We start from the raw sequence: 22270 nt of genomic DNA, 5'->3' as shown, positions 1-22270 counted from the left end.
AGAGGACCTGAAGCAGCTCTGTGGTCTTCATCAGGATCCAGTGTTCCCAGAGAGGACCTGAAGCAGCTCTGTGGTCTTCATCAGGACCCAGTGTTCCCAGAGAGGACCTGAAGCAGCTCTGTGGTCTTCACCAGGACCCAGTGTCCCCAGAGAGGACCTGAAACAGCTCTGTGGTCTTCACCAGGACCCAGTGTCCCCAGAGAGGACCTGAAGCAGCTCTGTGGTCTTCATCAGGACCCAGTGTCCCCAGAGAGGACCTGAAGCAGCTCTGTGGTCTTCATCAGGACCCAGTGTTCCCAGAGAGGACCTGAAGCAGCTCTGTGGTCTCCATCAGGACCCAGTGTTCCCAGAGAGGACCTGAAGCAGCTCTGTGGTCTTCATCAGGACCCAGTGTCCCCAGAGAGGACCTGAAGCAGCTCTGTGGTCTTCATCAGGACCCAGTGTCCCCAGAGAGGACCTGAAGCAGCTCTGTGGTCTTCATCAGGACCCAGTGTCCCCAGAGAGGTCCTGAAGCAGCTCTGTGGTCTTCATCAGGACCCAGTGTTCCCAGAGAGGTCCTGAAGCAGCTCTGTGGTCTTCATCAGGACCCAGTGTCCCCAGAGAGGACCTGAAGCAGCTCTGTGGTCTTCATCAGGACCCAGTGTTCCCAGAGAGAAGCACTGTGTGTGTTACCTTAATAATTACTTTCTCTAACATTATTTATCCCACAATATATTCATAAGTTATATGCATACCGTTTAGTTTGAGTAAACGCTCCCCTTTTACCTTCAGCATATTGTTTTGGTACGGTAACTCTTCTTTATTGCCGTTAGCATTCTGGTTTCTGTGAGGTAACTATTGACTTGTTGTTTCTAGTCTCCTCCTGACTTATGCCCCTTTCACACCAACGCGTTTTCAGCTCCGGCTCGGAGCTGGAGCTGAAAAGTACCGATTTTTCATGTTCAAACGTAGCTCCGGTTCACTTCCAGCTCCAAATAATTGTCAGTCTAGAGCAGTGTTTCTCAAACTTTTTCATACCAAGGACCACTTAACCAATAAAGAAAAACTCGCGGACCACCTAACTCCACAAATATCCCAAATCACATCGTTTTTCTAGAACAGATTACAAATCGCCTGAACATGGTATAAACAAGTGGCAAAGCTCGCTCCGTTGCAGAGATATTCCCGCGAGTGTGCGGAAAACTTACATTTATTTATTTATTTATTTCAAATGTGAAATTGTACCAATATACTCACAGACCACTAGGGGGCGCTCGCGGACCACACTTTGAGAAGCACTGGTCTAGAGGCAAGAGCTTCGGAGTTAGGGGGCGGCGTCGCTTACGTCGGGGCGGGGGCAGGGGCGGGATCAACCTCCTGAACAACAACACGCGTTTTATCCATTTGTACACAACGATAGAAAACCTCAAACTGAATAAGCACAAAGAAGTCTTGCATTTCACATGTGATGTTTGTACAATCGGCCATTGTTGTTGTCGATGTGAGGGATTTCCGTGTGGTTTGGATTTTATGAAGCAGGCACGTAAACGGTGGCGTCATGACGCAGCAGCGGCAGCTCTAGGCGGTGTGAACAGAGCGGGAGCAGTAAAGGGAAACCGGAGCTGAACCAGAAAAGCTCCCGCTCGGAGCTAGAAAGGGAAAAGCGCTGGTGTGAAAGCCGCATTACAGAGTCCTGGAGCTGTGAGTTTCTCCTCTTCAGAGAAGCAGCTTTATTACTGTCTCCTATTGTCGCAGACAAAGTAGCATTACATGGAAATATTCAAGTAAAGTAAAAGTACCTCTAAATAGTACTTAAGTACAGCACTTGAGTAAATGTACTTAGTTACTTCTCACCTCTGCTATGAACCTACGAAGTAGCTGTGGATTAGTTTTGTTGTGTCTGTCGGTTGTATTGAGTTGTCTTGTTTTGTGTCAGCTGTAGTTGTGTTGATTATTTCAGAGACCCAGCCGGAGAAGGAGCACTGAGAGCAGCATGGAGGAGAACAAGGAGACTCCTGGAGCTCAGGTCAGTGTGCACTTCATCACAATATATTCCTAATTCCAGCGTTTCCGCCAGGCGGGCGTCTTGCCGTCATTTGACGCCCTTATTCAGCTCGGAACGCCCTGGACTCGAGCCGAGGGCGTCCAGAAGAGTTTTTATCGCTTGAAATGAGGAAAAGGGAGGAGGACATCCCTCTGCTGGAGGGGCAAAGGAGTCCGGTGGGATTCTTTTCACCGCCAGCAAAGTGTGTTCCTGTGCTAGTGGAGCACGCGCGCGAACTGCGAGCGCCGGAGCCTCGCAGCGGCGAAACTGAGGCTCTGGTAAACTGTGGTAACATGAAGAGCCGCTTGGGAGCCGGCTCTTCTTATGCCGCGTTTCCACTGCAGCGGGTAGCTCGCTTTAAGCGTGCCGAGCCGTGCGGGGCCCGTGTTTGGTTGCGTTTCCACTTGGCCTACTACCGGCTAGCGGGTCCTAATTCACAGTTTTTCTGGCTCCATAAAATCGTGGTTCTAGGGCCAGGAACAACCAGGCTGAGTCGGGCTGAGTATAATAGTAATAATATATTTAATTGATATAGCGCTTCTCATCTGCCAAGACAAATCTCGAAGTATGCTAAACTAGAGAGACTCGCTGGCAAGGGGGCTACAACTACAACAAGATGAACATATTTGACCGTGATTTAATTGTAATACACGTTTCAAAATGATGCCGAAGTAACAACATACTGATACCGGTTAGTAAAAACCATGAGTTAATGCTTTGACAAGTCTGCAGACAGACGGCAGGCGGAAAAACGTTTTCTAAATGGAGCTTGGCTAAGCTAATGTTATATATGCTCCGACCGTCCACACTCACAACAACGGCCTACAGACATAAATAAAGCAGCGACTGTATTCTCCATGACACAGGCAGTCTGTGGTTTGGACTTGTTTAACTTCTGTCTAGTTTCTGAACAGATATGAGGAGCTGTGAGCTCTGAGGGCTAACCGCTAACGGCTGTGTTGTTTTTCTGGGGCGCTCATTGAAGATGCCGTCACGGCTACGCCTACACTGCGTTACTATAGTAACTACCCCAGTTCCTAAACTGTAATGGAAGCGCAGCATTAAAGTGAGCCGGGCCTAATAAGGCCTAACCAAACCGAGCGAGGCCTGCAGTGGAAACGCGCCATTAGTGAGCCGAGCCAAATGATCCGGCTCACTAAAAAGAGCCGGGATTCCCATCACTAATACGTGAAGAGATAGTATCTGTAAGGGACGGCTCAATTCAACATTCAAGTCCAGGGTTTCCCTCACAGAGCCTTCACTTGGGCCGCCCAGGTTTAACGGCCACCAAAGGATATTTCCCGACCCATTCATTATTATTTTTGTATCCGTCCGCGAGCACGACGCCATCTGCAATCGATTTGCTAGTGGACAATGATCCCTCGCTGGCTGTACCTGTCCGCTCTGCTATCGCGTGGAGGGTCTGCTAACAAGCAGCCAACAGAAAGGTTCACGTTCACGTTGTTGCACCTCACGAATGCCTAACACTGTTATCCCCAAATGAAAGATCACAACCCGTTTGAAATATACAATATGAATGCACAATATGGTTAGATGGAGGTTAGAACGTTGTTGTCTACGATTCTTTAGTTGTCAGATCAAGTCTGAAATGTGACTTGCATCACAGCAGCTCCATGAGTAACGTCAACATAGACACATAAGACAAACACAATACATGAGAAACAAACAACATGTAACATAACAGCAGGACCAGTGAGAGCTGCTCAAAGAGCCTTCAGCGTGCATCTGATCTGCAGCTCTGTGTTCCCTGAGAGGACTGACTGGAGCACAAAGGATGCTTCAGGCTGACTTCAGTGAATCTCCATCAGATGGTAGCAGTTCAGATTCTCTGTTGGAGCATGCTTTGGGTCCCAGGTGATGCTGGTGGACAGCCTCTCGGGTTAGTATGGTCTGTGGGATGCCCCTGTGGGTGCATCAGGAGAGAGGAGCTGGCTGTCCTGTCTGTGCTGTGGTGATTGGTGTTTGCAGTGATTGCAGTAACTCAGGGCACCTGGGTCTGGTGTCCTGCAGTCCTGCAGCTATTCAGAGCCTCTCTGCTCCTCTCTGGGCTCTCTCTGCTTTTCCCTACAGGCCCCCGGTTTTGTTGAGTATATGTTGTTGTTACTTTAGTTGCTTTACTTTGTGCACCTCAACACTCTCACACATACACATTCATGCAACCCTCACCCTGCATTTACACTACTGATGCCACTGACGTCCACACCTCATGCCTTACTTATTGCTGCACTTCATTTCATTTGGATTGTTTCCTTTAAACTTATGTTGATAACCGTTGACATGGTGTGTCTCCTTTTAGGTGTGGCCTTTTGAGCCGGGTCAAAACAAATGGGGGCTCGTCCTACGGGTTATTGGGTTAAAAGTTAGTGTCGTGCTCCGAGCACATGGCGTCATTTGAGCAGCTAATTAGTTGAGGTGGTCCAGCTGTGTGCTGGCTCCGCGCTGCTATTTGGGGGACACATAGTGCTGCGTACCTGGACTCACATTCAGGTTCAGGTCCGGACTCAAGTCCAGAGGTTCAGGTTCAGGTCCGGACTTATAAGTCCGGACCTGAACCCATGGCTTGTGTGAAGTTGTGTGAGTAACTAAAGTGAACTTATTGTGAGCTAATTATCAATTGAAATTAACTCATAAACAACTCAAATTCAAACTCGTCAGGTTTATTGTGCTCCCTTCCAACTTGTGTCTACATTTCTCTAAAAAGTACAAATGTAAAAAAAACACTTTTTGCCACTTAGTCTACAAATGACTTATGACAGCAACTACAGTGAACTACTACAAAGTTCAAACATTTATTTCATTTACCAAACTAAAGTAACCAAACAGTCCCTGAGCTGACTGAGCCTAAATCCCTAAAACGTTGCTGAAAGGTAGAGTGTAGAGTAGACTATACGCATTACACTGGTACACACCTACTATACAGTATAGGCTACACTGTAGTGACTGTACAGTCAGAGTGTACTGTACTGTCTGTACACCATGTCTTTTCCACAACTATACATGTGTACATTGTACAGTACATACTACATACATAGTGATGTACATACATACATACTGTTAGAAATTAAAATCAATGTTGATATGGCGTAATTTTGAATTAAATACACTATTTAATTTAAATCAGTTTTATTCTGAAAATCCGGAAGTTCACACTATTTACTTAATACTTTTATTCTGAAAAGTATTCACTTCCGGTTAGCATTAGCATGTGGCGAAATGCTACGTCTTCAAACCGTGAATCGAAGGTGAAATGACATGTGATGTTGTACACTGAGCACACTGGGATTAGCACCCATTTATTGACGCTGAATAACGTTCATCAGGCAATGTTTAAATAACCACAGACACCAGAATATACGTAAGTGCTAGTTTTTTTGCGAGTCCAAGTACCGGTTCCAGACGTTCCGGACTTGAACCGAAACTTTTTACAAGTCCAGTACCGGTTCGGCGTACCGGTACGCAGCACTAGGGACACATCATGTTTTTGGGTTTCAGGAAGCTTTCGTGTTTGACATGGTTTTGTGTGCCAATCAGAAGGTAAGACGTTGCTGCTTGTTACGCTTTTGTAAAGAGTTTCCCCCGCTAGGCTTAAGTGGCGTTTCCCCTTGTTTGTTTTTGTCATAGTGTTGTGGCGACGTGGTTAGTGTCAGCTGTTTTCGGACAGATGTCTCGGGGGCACATCCTCGTGATTTCTTGGTGTTGCCTGCGTGCAGGGTGCTCCATAAATCCGCCGGGTTCCAGTGCGTAATTACCCGCCGCATGAATACGAGGTGAGATTAGTAAGATTTTGGTTGGGCAGTTAGGGGAAAATTCTCTGTTGGGTTTTGTCTTTTGCGTGTTGACGGTTTAATACTTTGCTTTCTGATTGGGATAGGCAATATATTATGGCTTCTTTGTCGGCGTTTGTGGATGCGCCCTCAGTATCTTTCTTGGATGATTGCCAGAAGGCGCAGTTGGTCGAAATAGCAGAGCATTATGAAGTTGCTGTTGTAGGGAGCAAGCGGAAACATGAGATTAAAGCTGTCATCTTTGTTTGAGCGGGGAGTGTTGCAGAAGAGCGAGTCTGGTGCGTCAGGGGTCGTGCCAGTAGTGGTTCAGACAGCTGGTTTGACATTCGAGCAGCAAAAGGAGCTTTTGGCCATGCAGTTTAATCAGAGGTTGGAGTTGAGGATTGAGCAGGAGAAGTTGAGGATGGAGCAGGAGAAGTTGAGGGGTCAGCAGCAGGAGGCAGAGAAGCGTTTAGAGGTGGAGAAGGTGCTGGAGGTGGAAAAGAGGAAATGTGAGAAGGTGCTGGAGGTGGAAAAGAGGAAATGTGAGAAGGTGCTGGAGGTGGAAAAGAGGAAATGTGAGAAGGTGCTGGAGGTGGACAATATGACATTTGAGGTGGAATATAGATTACGGCCGATTGGAGAGGGCAAGCTTGCTCCGGTGGAGGATGGTTCTGATAGGTCGGTACCAGGTAGTGGCGATATTATTTCTTACTTGCGGTTAGTGCCAAAGTTGAATGAGCGTGACCCTGACATTTTTTTTACTCTATTTGAACGCATAGCAGAGGCAAGAAACTGGTCAGATTGGGACAAAGTGCTGTTACTTCAGTGTGTACTCACTGGGCGAGCACAGGAGGCTCATTCAGCTATTTGTGGGGAAAATGCTTTGGACTATGCTAGAGTAAAATCAGCAAGTCAGAAAGTCTCTGACAGGGTGACCAACAATCTTAGAGCAGATTTATGATTTCTAACAGGTGGAGCAGTTTTGCCGAAGTAACAACATACTGATACCGGTTAGTAGGGATGTAACGATAAAACTCACAGTACGATATTTATCGCAACATTGAAAAATAAAGGGAAAAAATGTGAATTTTCTTTTTTTTTACAATATCCCCTGCTGTGGAAAAAACTCTCTTGCTTGGTACTGATGTTGCTGGGACAGAGAATTATGCTTTGGTCATGGGTGACAGCAGTGGGTAAAACTGTGCATTGTCTCTCCACCACTTCAAAAACAATACAGTTTTTGCCAAGAAGGTGAGGCTTATTGACAGGGCGAGATATAAATATACTGTTGGTACTTGTCAATGTCTCTAGGTATGTCCATGTAGCCCTGTAAATACGATGTCCTTTTGTGTTATCTGTTTTAGGTTCATGTTGTAACCTACTTGCTGCCATGTTGGACAGGTCTCCCTTGAAAAAGAGATCAATGATCTCAATGGGACCATCTGGTTAAATAAAGGTTTTATAAAAAAAAAAAAAATTATTTAAAATATCGCGGTAGATTTTTTCAGTCTCACGACGGTATTGAAACATTTATTTAGCGCAATATTCGATATATCGTTACATTCCTACCGGTTAGTAAAAACCATGAATTAATGCTTTGTCAAGTCTGCAGACAGACGGCAGGCGAAAAACCTTTTTAAAATGTGTGTTTTCTGAATGGAGATCGGCTAAGCTAACGCAGTATATGCTCCGACCGTCCACACTCACAACAACGGCCTACAGACATAAATAAACCAGCGACTGTATTCGCCATGACACAGACAGTCTGTAGTTTGTACTTGTTTAACTTCTGTCTAGTTTCTGAACATATATGAGGAGCTGTGAGCTCTGAGGGCTAACGGCTGATGTTGGTTTTGTGGTTCACATTGAAGATGACATCACGGCTCCACGTACACTGCGTTACTATAGTTACTGCCCCAGTTTCTAAACTGTATTGGAAACGCAGCATAAAGTGAGCCGGGCCTACCTAGGCCTAGCTATACCGTACTAAGCCGTGCGAGGCCCTGCAGTGGAAATGCGCTATAAGTGGATGTCATTGAAGACCTTTACAAGAGCAGTCTCAGTGCTGTGGTTTGGACGAAACCTTGACTGGAACACATCCAAACAGTTATTTACCCTCTTAAGCCCCACGGACCCGGTTCCGGGGCCGAAATGGCGTCATTGGCAGGAAACAACATCTAAGAAACCTTAATATTTAATAAACTATGAATATTTTATATCCATATAATGGGGAAAAACTCATTTAACTGATCTTTTTCATTTTTTTTATAAAAAAAAAGAAACAATGCTAACACTTACCCTCTGAATTAGCCCAGAGCGAAAAATGCTAACCTATTACTGCACCGAAAATCACTCCTAGCTCCCTTATTACTTATCCTAGCTGCACATCCAACACATCGTTTATGATCGTAAAGACATCTAACGGTGCCCACCTCAACACTGAAAGATACAAACTCTCGACATTATCAACAAAAACGTACATCAAAACATGTGGCGCAAGGTAGCCTAAAACGCTAACATGGCTTACCTTGGTTTTGTCTGGTCTTCAATGGCATTAAAACGATGCTCTAGTTAATCCATAGGTTAATATCAAATGTGGCTGTGTCCCCTTTGAAATGTTCTGATAATCTATAAGCAATAAAACTGCAATTCCGTTTTCAAATATCAGAGCAGGCCATTCCTACGCTCTGTAGCAAGATTGAATGCGCGACAAAACCTTTTTTTTTTAACGAGTGTGTGCGAGACGATTTCCCTTGGATTATATTGGCTCTAATGGTCAGGAAGAGATGTCACATGTCAAAATTGAACAAGCGGGGCCAGAGATAAGGAAAATCCACCCAAATGGCCCCAGAAGAGGTTTTTTTTGCGAAATCTGTCTAAAAAGGTCAAATATCACTTATTTTCCATCAATCTTGATACAGGGTACTTATTATATGTTGTACTTTGGATTCCTAGTGGCTAGTGGAGTACTTCGTGACCATAGAGTGTGAACGTTGTGATCAGCTGTTTTAGCGCAGTTCTCCAGTGAAGGGGGGAGTCTCCCTCCGCAACCGGTTGGCGTAGTTTTGGCGTAGTTTTGGCACAGTTCCGTTGTACAGACCGACGTTAACAGCAGCCTGTCTGTGCACACGGAGACCGACTGTCGTCCGGTGATCTAACCGCCTTCTGGAAAAGCTTCACAAGTACGTCGGTACGCAAATGCGCTTTGTGACACAAGTGACGGTACGCATTTCAGATTACGCACATAACCTGCGTACCAGTTATGTGCACCCCTGTACTACAGCAAAAGTATTCTCCGTCGGGACTTCCTGCAACAACACCACGCCGTTATCTTGATTCTGATTGGCCAGAAGACATTATCAAAGATGTTCTATTGAGAAGACGATCACTACGTGACAAAAGTTTTCAAAAACCGTTTCTGGTCTTCGGTATTTCCAGACAAGTGGCTGCTGAAATCAATCTTACTAACTGCTGTCTGTGCAATTCTCGGCGCGAGTTGGCGGACTTTATTTTGCTTACTTTAACATCATTTTTCATGGTGGGGCTAAGCCATTTCTTGATATGGGTCAGGGTTTCCGCTAGGATTTTTTCTCGCCGGTCAAATGTCCGGGCAGAATTTATTTTACTGGACAAATTTGAAACTTACCGGTCATATTTCAATAATAATAAGAGTTGTGTAGCAGAGTTTCCGTTAGCAGGTAATTACCGGACTATGAGCAGATATGCTTACATTTAAAACTCAGTTCACGGGGCTCATTTTTATATTGCTTCAGTTTATAATCGTAACAGATCGAAAAATTCAGATTCATTTTTCAATAAATGATTCCACAAACAACAAACAACATAATTATTACATTCAAACAAACTACTTGTAGTAGATAACGTACATTATTCAAAAGTGTACATTACATTTGAATAATAACACAGGAGAAACGGATCCTCTCTTTTCCCCTCTCCCTCCCTCTCTCCTGACAGCACGTCAGTTTCTCATGCAGCTCCTGCAGCTCGCTAAACAGAGGGCGGGGCTTCAGGTGATCCTGCAGAGCTGCGTGTCTCGGTCAGACTCAGCAGCTGATCTGATCTCTCTCTCGCTCCGGTTACACTTCACTCGCGTTTATGTCCATATCGATCAGATCCAGCTCTCCTGATCGGCCTTTATAGAGAGCACCGATCAAACTATTAAGAGGGAATATCGGCCGATAATGACCGGCGGCCGATCGATCGGAGCCTCCCTAATTATTACCAGACATTTTGACCGGCAGGTTTTGAATTTACCGGTTTTTAATACATTTTACCAGCTAAAAACCGGTAATTACCGGCTAACGGAAACCCTGGTATGGGTGTAGCCTACCCCAGCCATACCCTGGCGCTGCCACTGGTGGGATGTATGAGGCGGGCCATTCTGCACATGCGTTAAATATTTTAACGCAATTAATTAAAAAAAATAATTACCGCTGTTAACGCGATAATTTTGACAGCATTAATATGTATATAAATGTGTGTGTGTGTGTTTGTCCGCATCTGTAGCCTGTTATTTCATTATACCGCACTGTGAATGAATCAAAGTAAATATATATATATATTTATGTCATCATGAACACATGTGTCCATCAGACAGAGGGCTGCTGTGCCTCCTGTCATCATTAATGGACGTCTCTTTGAAATGACCGCTCAGAGGAGAGGAGTTCTCATTTCTCTAACCGCCTGCTGCTTCCCCTCCTCTCTCCTCGGTTCCCCTCCTCAGTCCTCCGCTCGCATCTCCTGTGGGCAGCACTAAGTATCGAGGATAGGAGTCGAGGAGGGGAAATTTGAGTATTGAGAAACCTCTATTGGCTCCTTTATCATTAACAAAGCATTTGTCCAGGATATTGTCTTTCCTGCTGTGATCCCTAACATACAGCTGGAACCCAGGTAACACAGTTTCCAGGCAACATTGCTTCATGTCCCAGAGCACTCTTGCTGAGTTGTAGCTCGTGAACACAGTGTCCTCTGCCGCTGGGAGGCACATAAACAACAAACAGTAAAATACACCCGAATTCTCTCGTCAGATAAAGGTGTCTTAACGTCTTGCCGAGAATTTCTACGTTGGGATCACAGGTTTTACATTTACTGAGTATGATCGGCACCACAGATCATTAATATACACACAAATACCGCCTCCTCTGGTTTTCCCCGAGTTCGCATCACTGTCTGCTCGAACAAGGGTGAATCCGGGTACTTCAAAGAGATTCAGGCTTTGTAGATTGTAGCCAACTTTCCGTGAAACATAATAAAGAGGCCTCAAGAAATTCATGACAGTACCTTTGTGTCAGGGTTTCCGCTAGGATTTTTTCTCGCCAGTCAAATGTCCGGGCAGAATTTATTTTACCGGACTAATTTGAAACTTACCGGTCATATTTCAATAATGATAATAATAGTTGTGTAGCAGAGTTTCCGTTAGCAGGTAATTACCGGACTATGAGCAGATATGCTTCAGTTTAAAACTCAGTTCACGGGGCTCATTTTTATATTGCTTCAGTTTATAATCGTAACAGATCGAAAAATTCAGATACATTTTTCAATAAATGATTCCACAAACAACAAACAACATCATTATTACATTCAAACAAACTACTTGTAGTAGATAACGTACATTATTCAGAAGTTTACATCAACTTTGAATAATAACACGGGAGAAACGGATCCTCTCCCTCCCTCTCTCTCTCCTGACAGCCCGTCAGTTTCTCCTGCAGCTCGCTAAACAGAGGGCGGGGCTTCAGGTGATCCTGCAGAGCTGCGTGTCTCGGTCAGACTCAGCAGCTGATCTGATCTCTCTCTCGCTCCGGTTACACTTCACTCTTGTTTATGTCCATATCGATCAGATCCAGCTCTCCTGATCGGCCTTTATAGAGAGCACCGATCAAACTATTAAGAGTGAATATCGGCCGATAATGACCGGCGGCCGATCGATCGGAGCCTCCCTAATTATTACCAGACATTTTGACCGTCAGGTTTTGAATTTACTGGTTTTTTATAAATTTTACCAGCTAAAAACCGGTAATTACCGGCTAACGGAAACCCTGCTTTGTGTATGTCCTTAGTGTGTCCACGTTGCTGCTCAATGAGCGCAGGTTTGTGAGAATGATGGATGGAAGTGGTGACCGGCTGAATCTCTGCCGTAGGCGATTCTGAACGCCTCCCCTCCTTCCTCGTCTCTTTTTCCTGGTGTTTCTAAGCGGCTCCCGAGGGATTTCATCCAATATCGAAGAGCACAGGTGGCTTGGTGTATTCGTAGGAAGCCGATCGCATTGTAGCTCTAGCATAGCCTCACTATGTAGCAGCGTAGATGCCGGGGCTCCTTGCCATACCTGTGTGTGCTGTCACTTAGGTGTGTCTTGGAAAGTTGAATGGCCAGACATGGTCTGCAGAAGGCAAATGTAATCCACAGGATCAAAAGCATGGTCTCTCAAAATGACGTTTCATACAGACGCAACAAAGTTTAGACGATAATTAGACCAAAAAAAACTAAAGCAAGACGAACCGAGCATACTGAGACTCGCAGTGACAGGATGCCGTCTCCCTCCGTCTCCAGTATACCAGGGGTGGGAGTAAGTCATACATGTGCAAGTCTCAAGTTACTGGGGTGAGAGTCAAACAAGTCAAGTCCTACGAAATCCTGATGAATAACCCCAGTTTCCGCATTTAAATCAGTGGTTATGAAAACTAGTTTTATTTTCAACATTAACAACAATGGAGAGTGGGGCTCTGAAATCATAAAACGGGGAATAATTGGGCAGTTCAGTGTGTGTGTTTAGAAGTGCGTGTGGTTAAAACGTAGCAGCCTGCGGTCGCTCGTTAGCTGTTCTAATGAAGGTAAACACAGTGAAGGCACAGCTCTTTGCAGCTGGTGCTGCTCTTCTGAGATTCTGCTGAGTTATACGTTACTGCCTCCTGGTGCTAAAGAGATTTCATGAAGTGAAGGAGGTTTTTCTTCTATAAAACAGCTGTGGGCAGCAGATACTGTGAGTCACAGACATGAATACATAGGTCAAGGCAGACTGGTTCACAGACTCTCCTGTTTTGCCGATCCGGTGCTTGAACAAATAACTCTACACCCCTGGTCGAAATGTCCCTAAAATGAAGGCCGAGTTTGAAATGTATCTCAAATAATGTATGTATTTCCCCACATAAACACAACGGTCTGCAATGAAACGGCTGTCTCCTGTGCGCTCCACTTCCTACGTTCTCCTGCGAACGAGATACTTTCTCTTTTTTTTTTCATTGCCCTCTTGGTGTTTAGTACAATGCAAATATTTTATTTTAAAATGTCCTTTCGAGTCATCCGTCTCAAGCCTAAGTCAAGTCTCAAGTCATGAATTCAAAGTCAAGTCGAGTCTTTTATCAATGTTAGTCAAGCAAGTCTCAAGTCAAAAAATATGCGAGTCAAGTCATGTGACTCGAGTCCCCCACCTCTGGTATATACTTTGGTTAGAATATTGCTGTATTACTGTATCAAATATAATACAAATATAATAAACACAAACAGTTGATAAGTAGTATTTTGTTAACTCAAGGTTTATATTAAGTGAGTTTTTAATGTGTTAACTTGTGTATTTATGCTTTTTAGATTGACTTTCTGGCTTTCTCTGTCCGTCTGTTCTAGAAACCGAAAGGAAGAGAGAGATGTCACAGCTGTCAGCAATGTGACAAATCCTTTACAACATCTGGAAATTTAAAGCGCCACCTGCTTATTCACACTGGAGAAAAACCGTATAGCTGTGAAGAGTGTGGGAAAACTTTCACTCAATCAGGTGATCTCAAAACACATCAACGTATTCATACTGGAGAAAAACCTTACAGCTGTGAAGAGTGTGGGACAACTTTCACTACATCAGGTGCTCTCAAATCACATCAACATATTCATACTGGAGAAAAACCTTACAGCTGTGAAGAGTGTGGGACAACTTTCACTACATCAGGTGCTCTCAAATCACATCAACGTATTCATACAGGAGAAAAACCTTACAGCTGTGAAGAGTGTGGGACAACTTTCACTACATCAGGTACTCTCAAATCACATAAACGTATTCATACTGGAGAAAAACCTTACAGCTGTGAAGAGTGTGGGACAACTTTCACTCAAATTGGTGCTCTCAAATCACATCAACGTATTCATACGGGAGAAAAACCTTACTGGTGTGAAGAGTGTGGGACAACTTTCACTACATCAGGTGCTCTCAAATCACATCAACGTATTCATACTGGAGAAAAACCTTACTGGTGTGAAGAGTGTGGGACAACTTTCACTGAATTAGGTGCTCTCAAAATACATCAACGTATTCATACTGGAGAAAAACCTTACTGGTGTGAAGAGTGTGGGACAACTTTCACTCAATCAGGTGCTCTCAAAACACATCAACGTATTCATACTGGAGAAAAACCGTACTGGTGTGTAGAGTGTGGGAAAACGTTCACTAGATCAGATGCTCTCAAATCTCATCTTCGTGTTCACACACTCTTAAACCCATAGTGGTTTTACACACACTCTTAAAACCATAAGTATGGGAAAACTTTTTCTTAAAGTATTCACTTTAACCTGTTAAACCCCAAGGTCCCCATCGGCGGGGACCCTGGTTTTTTTTTTTCACGACACTGTGTCTCAGGGGATCTTAATATTTAAGAACCTATTAATGTGTTATACCAGATTAACAGAAATAATCACAGCTAACTAACGATACAAACCATTTTTACCAAAACAAAACACAAGTCTCATAAGAAGCATCTAAATGACCCCTTAGTAGGGGTGTAACGGTTCACAAACATTTCGGTTCGGTACGTACCTCGGTTTTTAGGTCACGGTTCGGTTTGGTACGTTTTCGGTACAGCAGAAAAAATTATCACAAAACATAACATATATTTTTTTAATTATTATTAAACTGTGAATAATGTATTCACTCAAATAAATACAAAATATAATAAAATAAACATTAAGGTGCAGCATTTCGATGAACTGAAATAATCTGTATTTGAACTGAACTGTACTAGTACCTAAGCAGCCAGTTTGACATTATGACTTGCTTGTCATTGTATTTTCATGTTTTTTTTAAAGAAAAATGTACTTGTCCACATTGCTTGCCGAAAGGGCAGCTCTGCTGGCATTAACAATGTCTCCTGCTGTGGAGAACACCCTCTCTAGGGACAGAGGTAGTAGCAGATACAGCCAGGTAGCGCTTTGCTAACATGGCAACATAAGGATATTTGACGTTTGTAATAGCTTTGGCTCGGTCTGAAGTTTTTGCGAGTGGTGTTGGCTTAAATGCTAGCGGGAGTTGGGTTTGCACTTCAGTCTTTTGGTACCGGTGATATTCACGTTCGGGTGATGCCTTTTCAAATGAGTGTGCTAGTTTGATGTATTGCCAGCCGCGTAACCAATGTGAGTTGAACAATACCGACAAACAGCTTTGGTTCGGTCCACCTGTCTTTGTCCGTCATCCTTGTACGTAACTGCGAAACCAAAATGTTCCCAAACCGGAGACTTCAATGATGCTGGAGGATTTTCGAGCTCAACTTTATCTGCGTTCGCCATTTCGACAGTTCCTCAAATTACTGATTACATTTGAACGCATCCCTCTGACCAGCTCTCATAGTATGCCTCTCGTCCAATGAAATGACTTGCTCGCTCTATGACGCGTTGAACACAATGTGAGCAAATTACTGTGAAAGCTGTGACGCAGCACCTGGGATTACTTCCAAGAAGTTGTTCACGTTCTCAACACTTCGGTACACACGTGTACCGAACCGAAGGGCCCGTACCGAATAATTTCGGTACGTGTACCGTTACACCGCTACCCCTTAGCGAAAAATGCTAACGGACATTGGCACAGAACTCAAGATAAAAGTACCCTTATTACTTATCGTAGCTGCACATACAAGATATCCGATTAAAGCTGAGGTTCCACAGATTATTTAGGTATATAGTATCATCACTGAGTCATCCAAACTCGCGACAGGGGAAGCAAACGGGCATCACAACACGTAGCTTCTAGGGGAGATGTCTCACCGTAGCTGTCAATCTGATCAAAAGACGTGTTCAATGGCATTAAAACGAGATAAAACGCGGCTGAATCGGTTAATCCATAGGTTTTTAACGTCTCTGTATAAAAAAAATGATTTAATTTATAATCCATAATTCCATTTTTATGTAAAAATCGCAGCGCAAAAGTTAGCTGCTAATGGTAGCCACCAGAGTGGCTGCTGCTTCCGGTCTTGGCAGTCTAACACACACATTACCAAATAAGGACTATGTGTGAGTTCCCCTCGATTCCATTGGCTCTGACGGTCAGAAAGAGATGTCACATGTCAAAATCGAAGAAGGGGGGCCAGAGATAAGGAAAATCCACCCAAATTGCCCCAGAAGAGTTTTTTTTGTGCTAAATGTGTCTAAAAAGGTCAAATATCACTTGTTTTGCATCAATCTTGATACAGGGTACTTAGTATATGTTGTACTTTGGATTCCTAAAGCTTTTAGTCTACCAACCCATCATCCAAGGTTAGTTTTCACTATAAGCACAACATATTTTTTGGACGGACACTATAATTTACAGTTTTTTACCATGTTCAATCTGAATTTTCTTTAAAATAAATAACATCTGTATTTATTCTGACTTTTCTACATCCAACTCACAGGTTTATCGTTACTTTGAGAACAAAGATTATTAATGTAACCCTTTTTAGAAGGGAAGATATGATCATTTGTTCTGGGAATGTCATTTTCGATCCTGAAACCTGAAAAACAGGCTCGGGGTTTAACAGGTTAAAGTCCATGAGCGAGTTTCACTGTTCATTAATCTGCCGAGTAGTTTCTCCAATAATCTGTTTGTTTAATAAAATGTTGTGACTTTAAACTTTGATTGGGATTTTTTTTATTTCTGTACTGTCAAATAAAATAAAATCAAAGTTTATTTATAAAGCACGTTTAAAAGCGATTTTTGGTCGGGCCAAAGTGCTGTACATGTAATAAATACTACAATCAAGAAAAGCTGGAGGAAAGAACACTAGTATGCCTTAATGATGGACATGGCACAAGAGTAGATGTACACAGGGGGAAAGTCTCATGCCTGGATCTGACATTAGTGTCAAACTGTTTGGTTCATACATGCGAATGGTTTGTTTTGAATAACTCCACTGTAGGAAGTGACCATTATCCAGTGCGTACTAAAATGAATAATAATGAATATATGCAGGAAGGAGGTGTAATAACCAGGTGGTGCTTTGCTAAAGCTGATTGGGGGAAATGTAGGATATGGTGTGAGGAGTCGGTACACCTGCTAACATCAGAGGGAAGCAGAGAGGTCATTACAAGGCACATAACGCAGAGAACAGTATACCCAAAGCAACAACCAAGGGTAGGAAGAAAGTGGTGGAATGAGGAATGCAGCAGGGCTATTAAAGAGCGAAACGATGCATTTAGAGAATTAAAGAAACATGACACAAAATAATGTTATAGAGTATCAAAGGAAAAGGGCAGCTGCTCGAAGGACAATCAAATACACAAAAAAGAGAACATGGGTGATGTCTGGTCCATGTTTAAGCAGATGAGTGGGAAAAGGAAACCCATTAACATTCCAGGTTGATGGGGAGAGGCTGGCAGTGACAGATAAAGAGAAGGCAGGTATGTTAGGAAGGACACTTGCAGCAGTACATAGCGGGGAGCATCGCAGTGATATGCATAGGCAGCAAAAACAGCAGTTACTAGCAGAGAATGAAAAGGTGAAGGAGAAGAGACAGGATAATAGGTCAGCTCTGGATGTGGAATTAGTAAGAGTGAGTAATGATGGGGGAAAAACATTGAAAATGAAAGAGATAATGGCAATAGTGTACGTTGACATTGAAAAGGCGTATGACTATGTGGAGGGAGGGATTACTGATCAAATTGAGTATGGGTATGGGAGGGAGAATGTTCAATTGGGTAAGGGCCTTTTGAACAGACAGGACATTTAGAGTAAAGGCTGGAGCAGATATTTCCAATTATTTAGAAATAGAAAATGGTATCCCCCAATTACATGCAGTCAGTCCAATATTATTTAACATCATGATTAATGACATATTGACATGTTTAGACACATGCATCCAATCGGCTCTGTACGCAGATGATGGGGCTATGTGGATGAGGGAAGACGTGCCCCATACGTAATGGAGAATATAGCTAGAGCGATTAAAAAAGTGGAGAGGTGGTCATATAACTGGGGATTCAAAATGTCAGAAAGCAAGTCATGCTACATGGTATTTACAAACAAACGCAAGATTGATGGCCAACCGCTAACACTATATGATCGTCCAATGTCAAAGGTGAATGAGTTCAAATACCTAGGACTGTGGTTTGATAGCAAATACACATGGAAACAAAATACACATTAATCAAGTGGAAACAAAATGCTAAAAAGTATTACATTTATTGCGAGCTGCAGCTGGATGCAACTGGGGCGCAGACAAACAAGCATTAATAGACATGGTATAGATCTGCAGTTCTGCTGGGTGCCTGCTCATGAGGGGGGGGAAAGGGAACGAGTGCGCACGAGGGGGTGAAAGGGAACGAGTGCGCACGAGGGGGTGAAAGGGAACGAGTGCGCACGAGGGGGTGAAAGGGAACGAGTGCGCACGAGGGGGTGAAAGGGAACGAGTGCTCACGAGGGGGTGAAAGGGAACGAGTGCGCAAGAGGGGGTGAAAGGGACGAGTGTGCACGAGGGGGTGAAAGGGACGAGTGTGCACGAGGGGGTGAAAGGGACGAGTGTGCACGAGGAGGGGAAAGGGAACTAGTGCGCATGAGGGGGGGGAAAGGGAACGAGTGCGCATGAGGGGTGGAAAGGGAACGAGTGCGCACGAGGAGGGGAAAGGGAACGAGTGCGCACGAGGAGGGGAAAGGGAACGAGTGCGCACGAGGAGGGGAAAGGGAACGAGTGCGCACGAGGGGGTGAAAGGGAACGAGTGCGCACGAGGTGGTGAAAGGGAACGAGTGCGCACGAGGGGGGGAAAGGGAACGAGTGCTCACGAGGGGGGGAAAGGGAACGAGTGCGCACGAGGGGGGGAAAGGAAACGAGTGCGCACGAGGGGGGGAAAGGGAACGAGTGCGCACGAGGGGGTGAAAGGGAACGAGTGCGCACGAGGGGGTGAAAGGGAACCAGTGCGCACGAGGGGGGGAAAGGGAACGAGTGCTCACGAGGGGGGGAAAGGGAACGAGTGCGCACGAGGGGGTGAAAGGGAACGAGTGCGCACGAGGGGGGGAAAGGGAACGAGTGCGCACGAGGGGGTGAAAGGGAACGAGTGCGCACGAGGGGGGGAAAGGGAACGAGTGCTCACGAGGGGGGGAAAGGGAACGAGTGCGCACGAGGGGTGGAAAGGGAACGAGTGCTCATGAGGGGGGAAAGGGAACGAGTGCGCATGAGGGGTGGAAAGGGAACGAGTGCTCATGAGGGGGGGAAAGGGAACTTGTGCGCATGAGGGGGGGAAAGGGAACGAGTGCTCATGAGGGGGTGAAAGGGAACGAGTGCGCATGAGGGGGTGAAAGGGAACGAGTGCTCATGAGGAGTGAAAGGGAACGAGTGCGCATGAGGGGGTGAAAGGGAAGGAGTGCGCATGAGGAGGGGAAAGGGAACGAGTGCGCATGAGGAGGGGAAAGGGAACGAGTGCGCATGAGGGGGTAAAGGGAACGAGTGCGCATGAGGGGTGGAAAGGGAACGAGTGCTCATGAGGAGGGGAAAGGGAACTAGTGCGCATGAGGGGGTGAAAGGGAACGAGTGCGCATGAGGAGCGGAAAGGGAACGAGTGCGCATGAGGGGGGGAAAGGGAACGAGTGCGCATGAGGGGGGGAAATGGAACGAGTGCGCATCAGGGGGTGAAAGGGAACGAGTGCGCACGAGGGGGGGGAAAGGGAACGAGTGCGCACGAGGGGGTGAAATGGAACGAGTGCGCACGAGGGGGTGAAAGGGAACGAGTGCGCACGAGGGGGTGAAAGGGAACGAGTGCGCACGAGGGGGTGAAAGGGAACCAGTGCGCACGAGGGGGGGAAAGGGAACGAGTGCTCACGAGGGGGGGAAAGGGAACGAGTGCGCACGAGGGGGGTGAAAGGGAACGAGTGCGCACGAGGGGGGGAAAGGGAACGAGTGCTCACGAGGGGGGGAAAGGGAACGAGTGCGCACGAGGGGGTGGAAAGGGAACGAGTGCTCATGAGGAGGGGAAAGGGAACTAGTGCGCATGAGGGGGGGAAAGGGAACGAGTGCGCATGAGGGGTGGAAAGGGAACGAGTGCTCATGAGGGGGGGAAAGGGAACGAGTGCGCATGAGGGGGGGAAAGGGAACGAGTGCTCATGAGGGGGTGAAAGGGAACGAGTGCGCATGAGGGGGTGAAAGGGAACGAGTGCTCATGAGGAGTGAAAGGGAACGAGTGCGCATGAGGGGGTGAAAGGGAAGGAGTGCGCATGAGGAGGGGAAAGGGAACGAGTGCGCATGAGGAGGGGAAAGGGAACGAGTGCGCATGAGGGGGGAAAGGGAACGAGTGCGCATGAGGGGTGGAAAGGGAACGAGTGCTCATGAGGAGGGGAAAGGGAACTAGTGCGCATGAGGGGGTGAAAGGGAACGAGTGCGCATGAGGAGCGGAAAGGGAACGAGTGCGCATGAGGGGGGGAAAGGGAACGAGTGCGCATGAGGGGGGGAAATGGAATGAGTGCGCATCAGGGGGTGCAGTCAAGAAAACTCTCCCAGCAATCCTGGCTGCCCTGCGTGACATCATCGGCCTGTCAAATCCACACCGGAGGACAGAGGCGAGAGCATGGACGAGACATTTGTTGTACATCTCATTATTTTCGGAGATGTATTCAGAACAACCAAGTTCATGTCGGATCAGCTTCAGTCCGCCACTTTTGATCTTGAAGCGGCAGATGATCTGGCCCAGTCTGTTACCACTGCCATATCTGAAAAGCGGACCGAGGGAAATCAGAAATGAAGCAGAAAGTCTGTGCGTGAAGGCAGGAATTGCACCACAGACGCAACGTGACAGAAGGCGGGCCCAAACATCTCGACATCTGGAGGGGTTTGTAGTGGAAGCCCCGTTAGAAAGAGCACGCTGAGAAACAGATGACCTGGGAACACACTCGGTCTATCCTGTTATAGACAGGTTGGTAATGGAGATGAAACGTCGCTTTTCAACAGAAACCAATGAAGTGCTGAGAGGTGTGTCCGCCCTGAGCCCCAAACACACATCATCTCTGGACATAAAAATGATACTGCCCGCCACTATGGAATCAGTGAGGAAAACCTGTCTGCAGAGCTTTACCAAGTTCCCCGGCTGTTGCAAAGAAAAGAAGAACAGGGACATACTATCACCAGCACCCAGGAGTTTCTATCCCTCATATATATATCTCTGACTTCCCGTGACCTCAGCCGTGAGCGCAGTTTTTCTTGTCTGCGTCGTTTGAAAAACTACCTGAGGAACACCAGTGGGGACTCTCGAACCAGTAACCTGGCACTGTTGGCTATAAACCCCGTGAGAACAAGGGCCCTGGACAGCGACAACATCATTGATGCATTTGCCCTCAGCCACAACAACAGACGCGTTGTTTTGTTATGAAGACGTCTAATGGTAAGTGCATGATGATGCACCCGCTCTGTTGCCTATTATAAATGTAATGCATTGATGGTTGAGGCAAACATTCTGACGTGTTCAGAGCCAGTGTGTTAGGCGTGTGGACCTTACCCGCTGTAACAGTTGTAAATATGCAGTGGAGTTTGTTTGTACATCATTTAAATTAGTATAATCACACTAGTTCTGTGTTCTTCGTTTATTTATGTTCGATACCTGACGAGGTCGGAGATCAGTGGGCGGAACTTCTGAAATGTAGTCACTATACTCAGAAGATTATTTTTGTGGGTACCCCCACCCCCCTTTATATTGTCCCTCACGTTTCCTCTTCCCTTTTTGTTTTTGTAAATGTTTCCACGTGAGAGGAGTCACTGTGAGGGATACAAAATGTAATTGAATATATGATTAAAAGGAAATCGTCTAAACTGTATGCTGGCTCGGGTCTCATCCATCCATGAACAACGCAAAACACAATGCAGAGACCGCTTAATGTTGCTCTCGAAGTGCACCAATTGATGCATTTAACTTCACGCCTTCATTGTAACAGTCGCGTGTGTGTGTGTGTGTGTGTGTGTGTGTGTGTGTGTGTGTGTGTGTGTGTGTGTGTGTGTGTGTGTGTGTGGTGTGTGTGTGTGTGTGTGTGTGTGTGTGTGTGTGTGTGTGTGTGTGTGTGTGTGTGTGTGTGTGTGTGTGTGTGTGTGTGTGTGTGTGTGTGTGTGTGTGTGTGTGTGTGTGTGTGTGTGTGTGTGTGTGTGGGGAGTGTTGCAGTAGAAAATTCAACTGTAGCGCCGGTGCATTAATGAGAAACCCTAAATGTTTGAGCACCCCCTATGAAACGTCAAGCTA

The 22270-nt window shown here is 45.6% G+C and overlaps 1 protein-coding gene across 1 annotated transcript; it reads left to right on the top strand.

Moving 5' to 3' along the window:
* Positions 1-222: 222 nt before the first annotated feature.
* Positions 223-16700, top strand: LOC139434564 (zinc finger protein 479-like). Its single transcript, XM_071204517.1, has 3 exons — positions 223-661; positions 1940-2005; positions 13454-16700. The coding sequence occupies exons 2-3, from the start codon at positions 1973-1975 to the stop codon at positions 14318-14320; spliced, it is 900 nt and encodes a 299-aa protein (XP_071060618.1). The 5' UTR covers positions 223-661; positions 1940-1972; the 3' UTR covers positions 14321-16700.
* Positions 16701-22270: the final 5570 nt, after the last annotated feature.

Source organism: Pseudochaenichthys georgianus, chromosome 10 (assembly GCF_902827115.2).
Source record: "Pseudochaenichthys georgianus chromosome 10, fPseGeo1.2, whole genome shotgun sequence".
Taxonomy (NCBI): domain Eukaryota; kingdom Metazoa; phylum Chordata; class Actinopteri; order Perciformes; family Channichthyidae; genus Pseudochaenichthys; species Pseudochaenichthys georgianus.
Note: the sequence above shows the minus strand (reverse complement) of the source record. Positions and strands in the feature narration are given on the sequence as shown.

Excerpts from the sequence above, each read along its gene's own strand:
- LOC139434564 (XM_071204517.1), top strand. The coding sequence starts at position 1,973 with ATGGAGGAGAACAAGGAGACTCCTGGAGCTCAG. Across the intron at positions 2,006-13,453 it reads AGGAGACTCCTGGAGCTCAG|AAACCGAAAGGAAGAGAGAG; the intron begins GTCAGTGTGCAC and ends CGTCTGTTCTAG.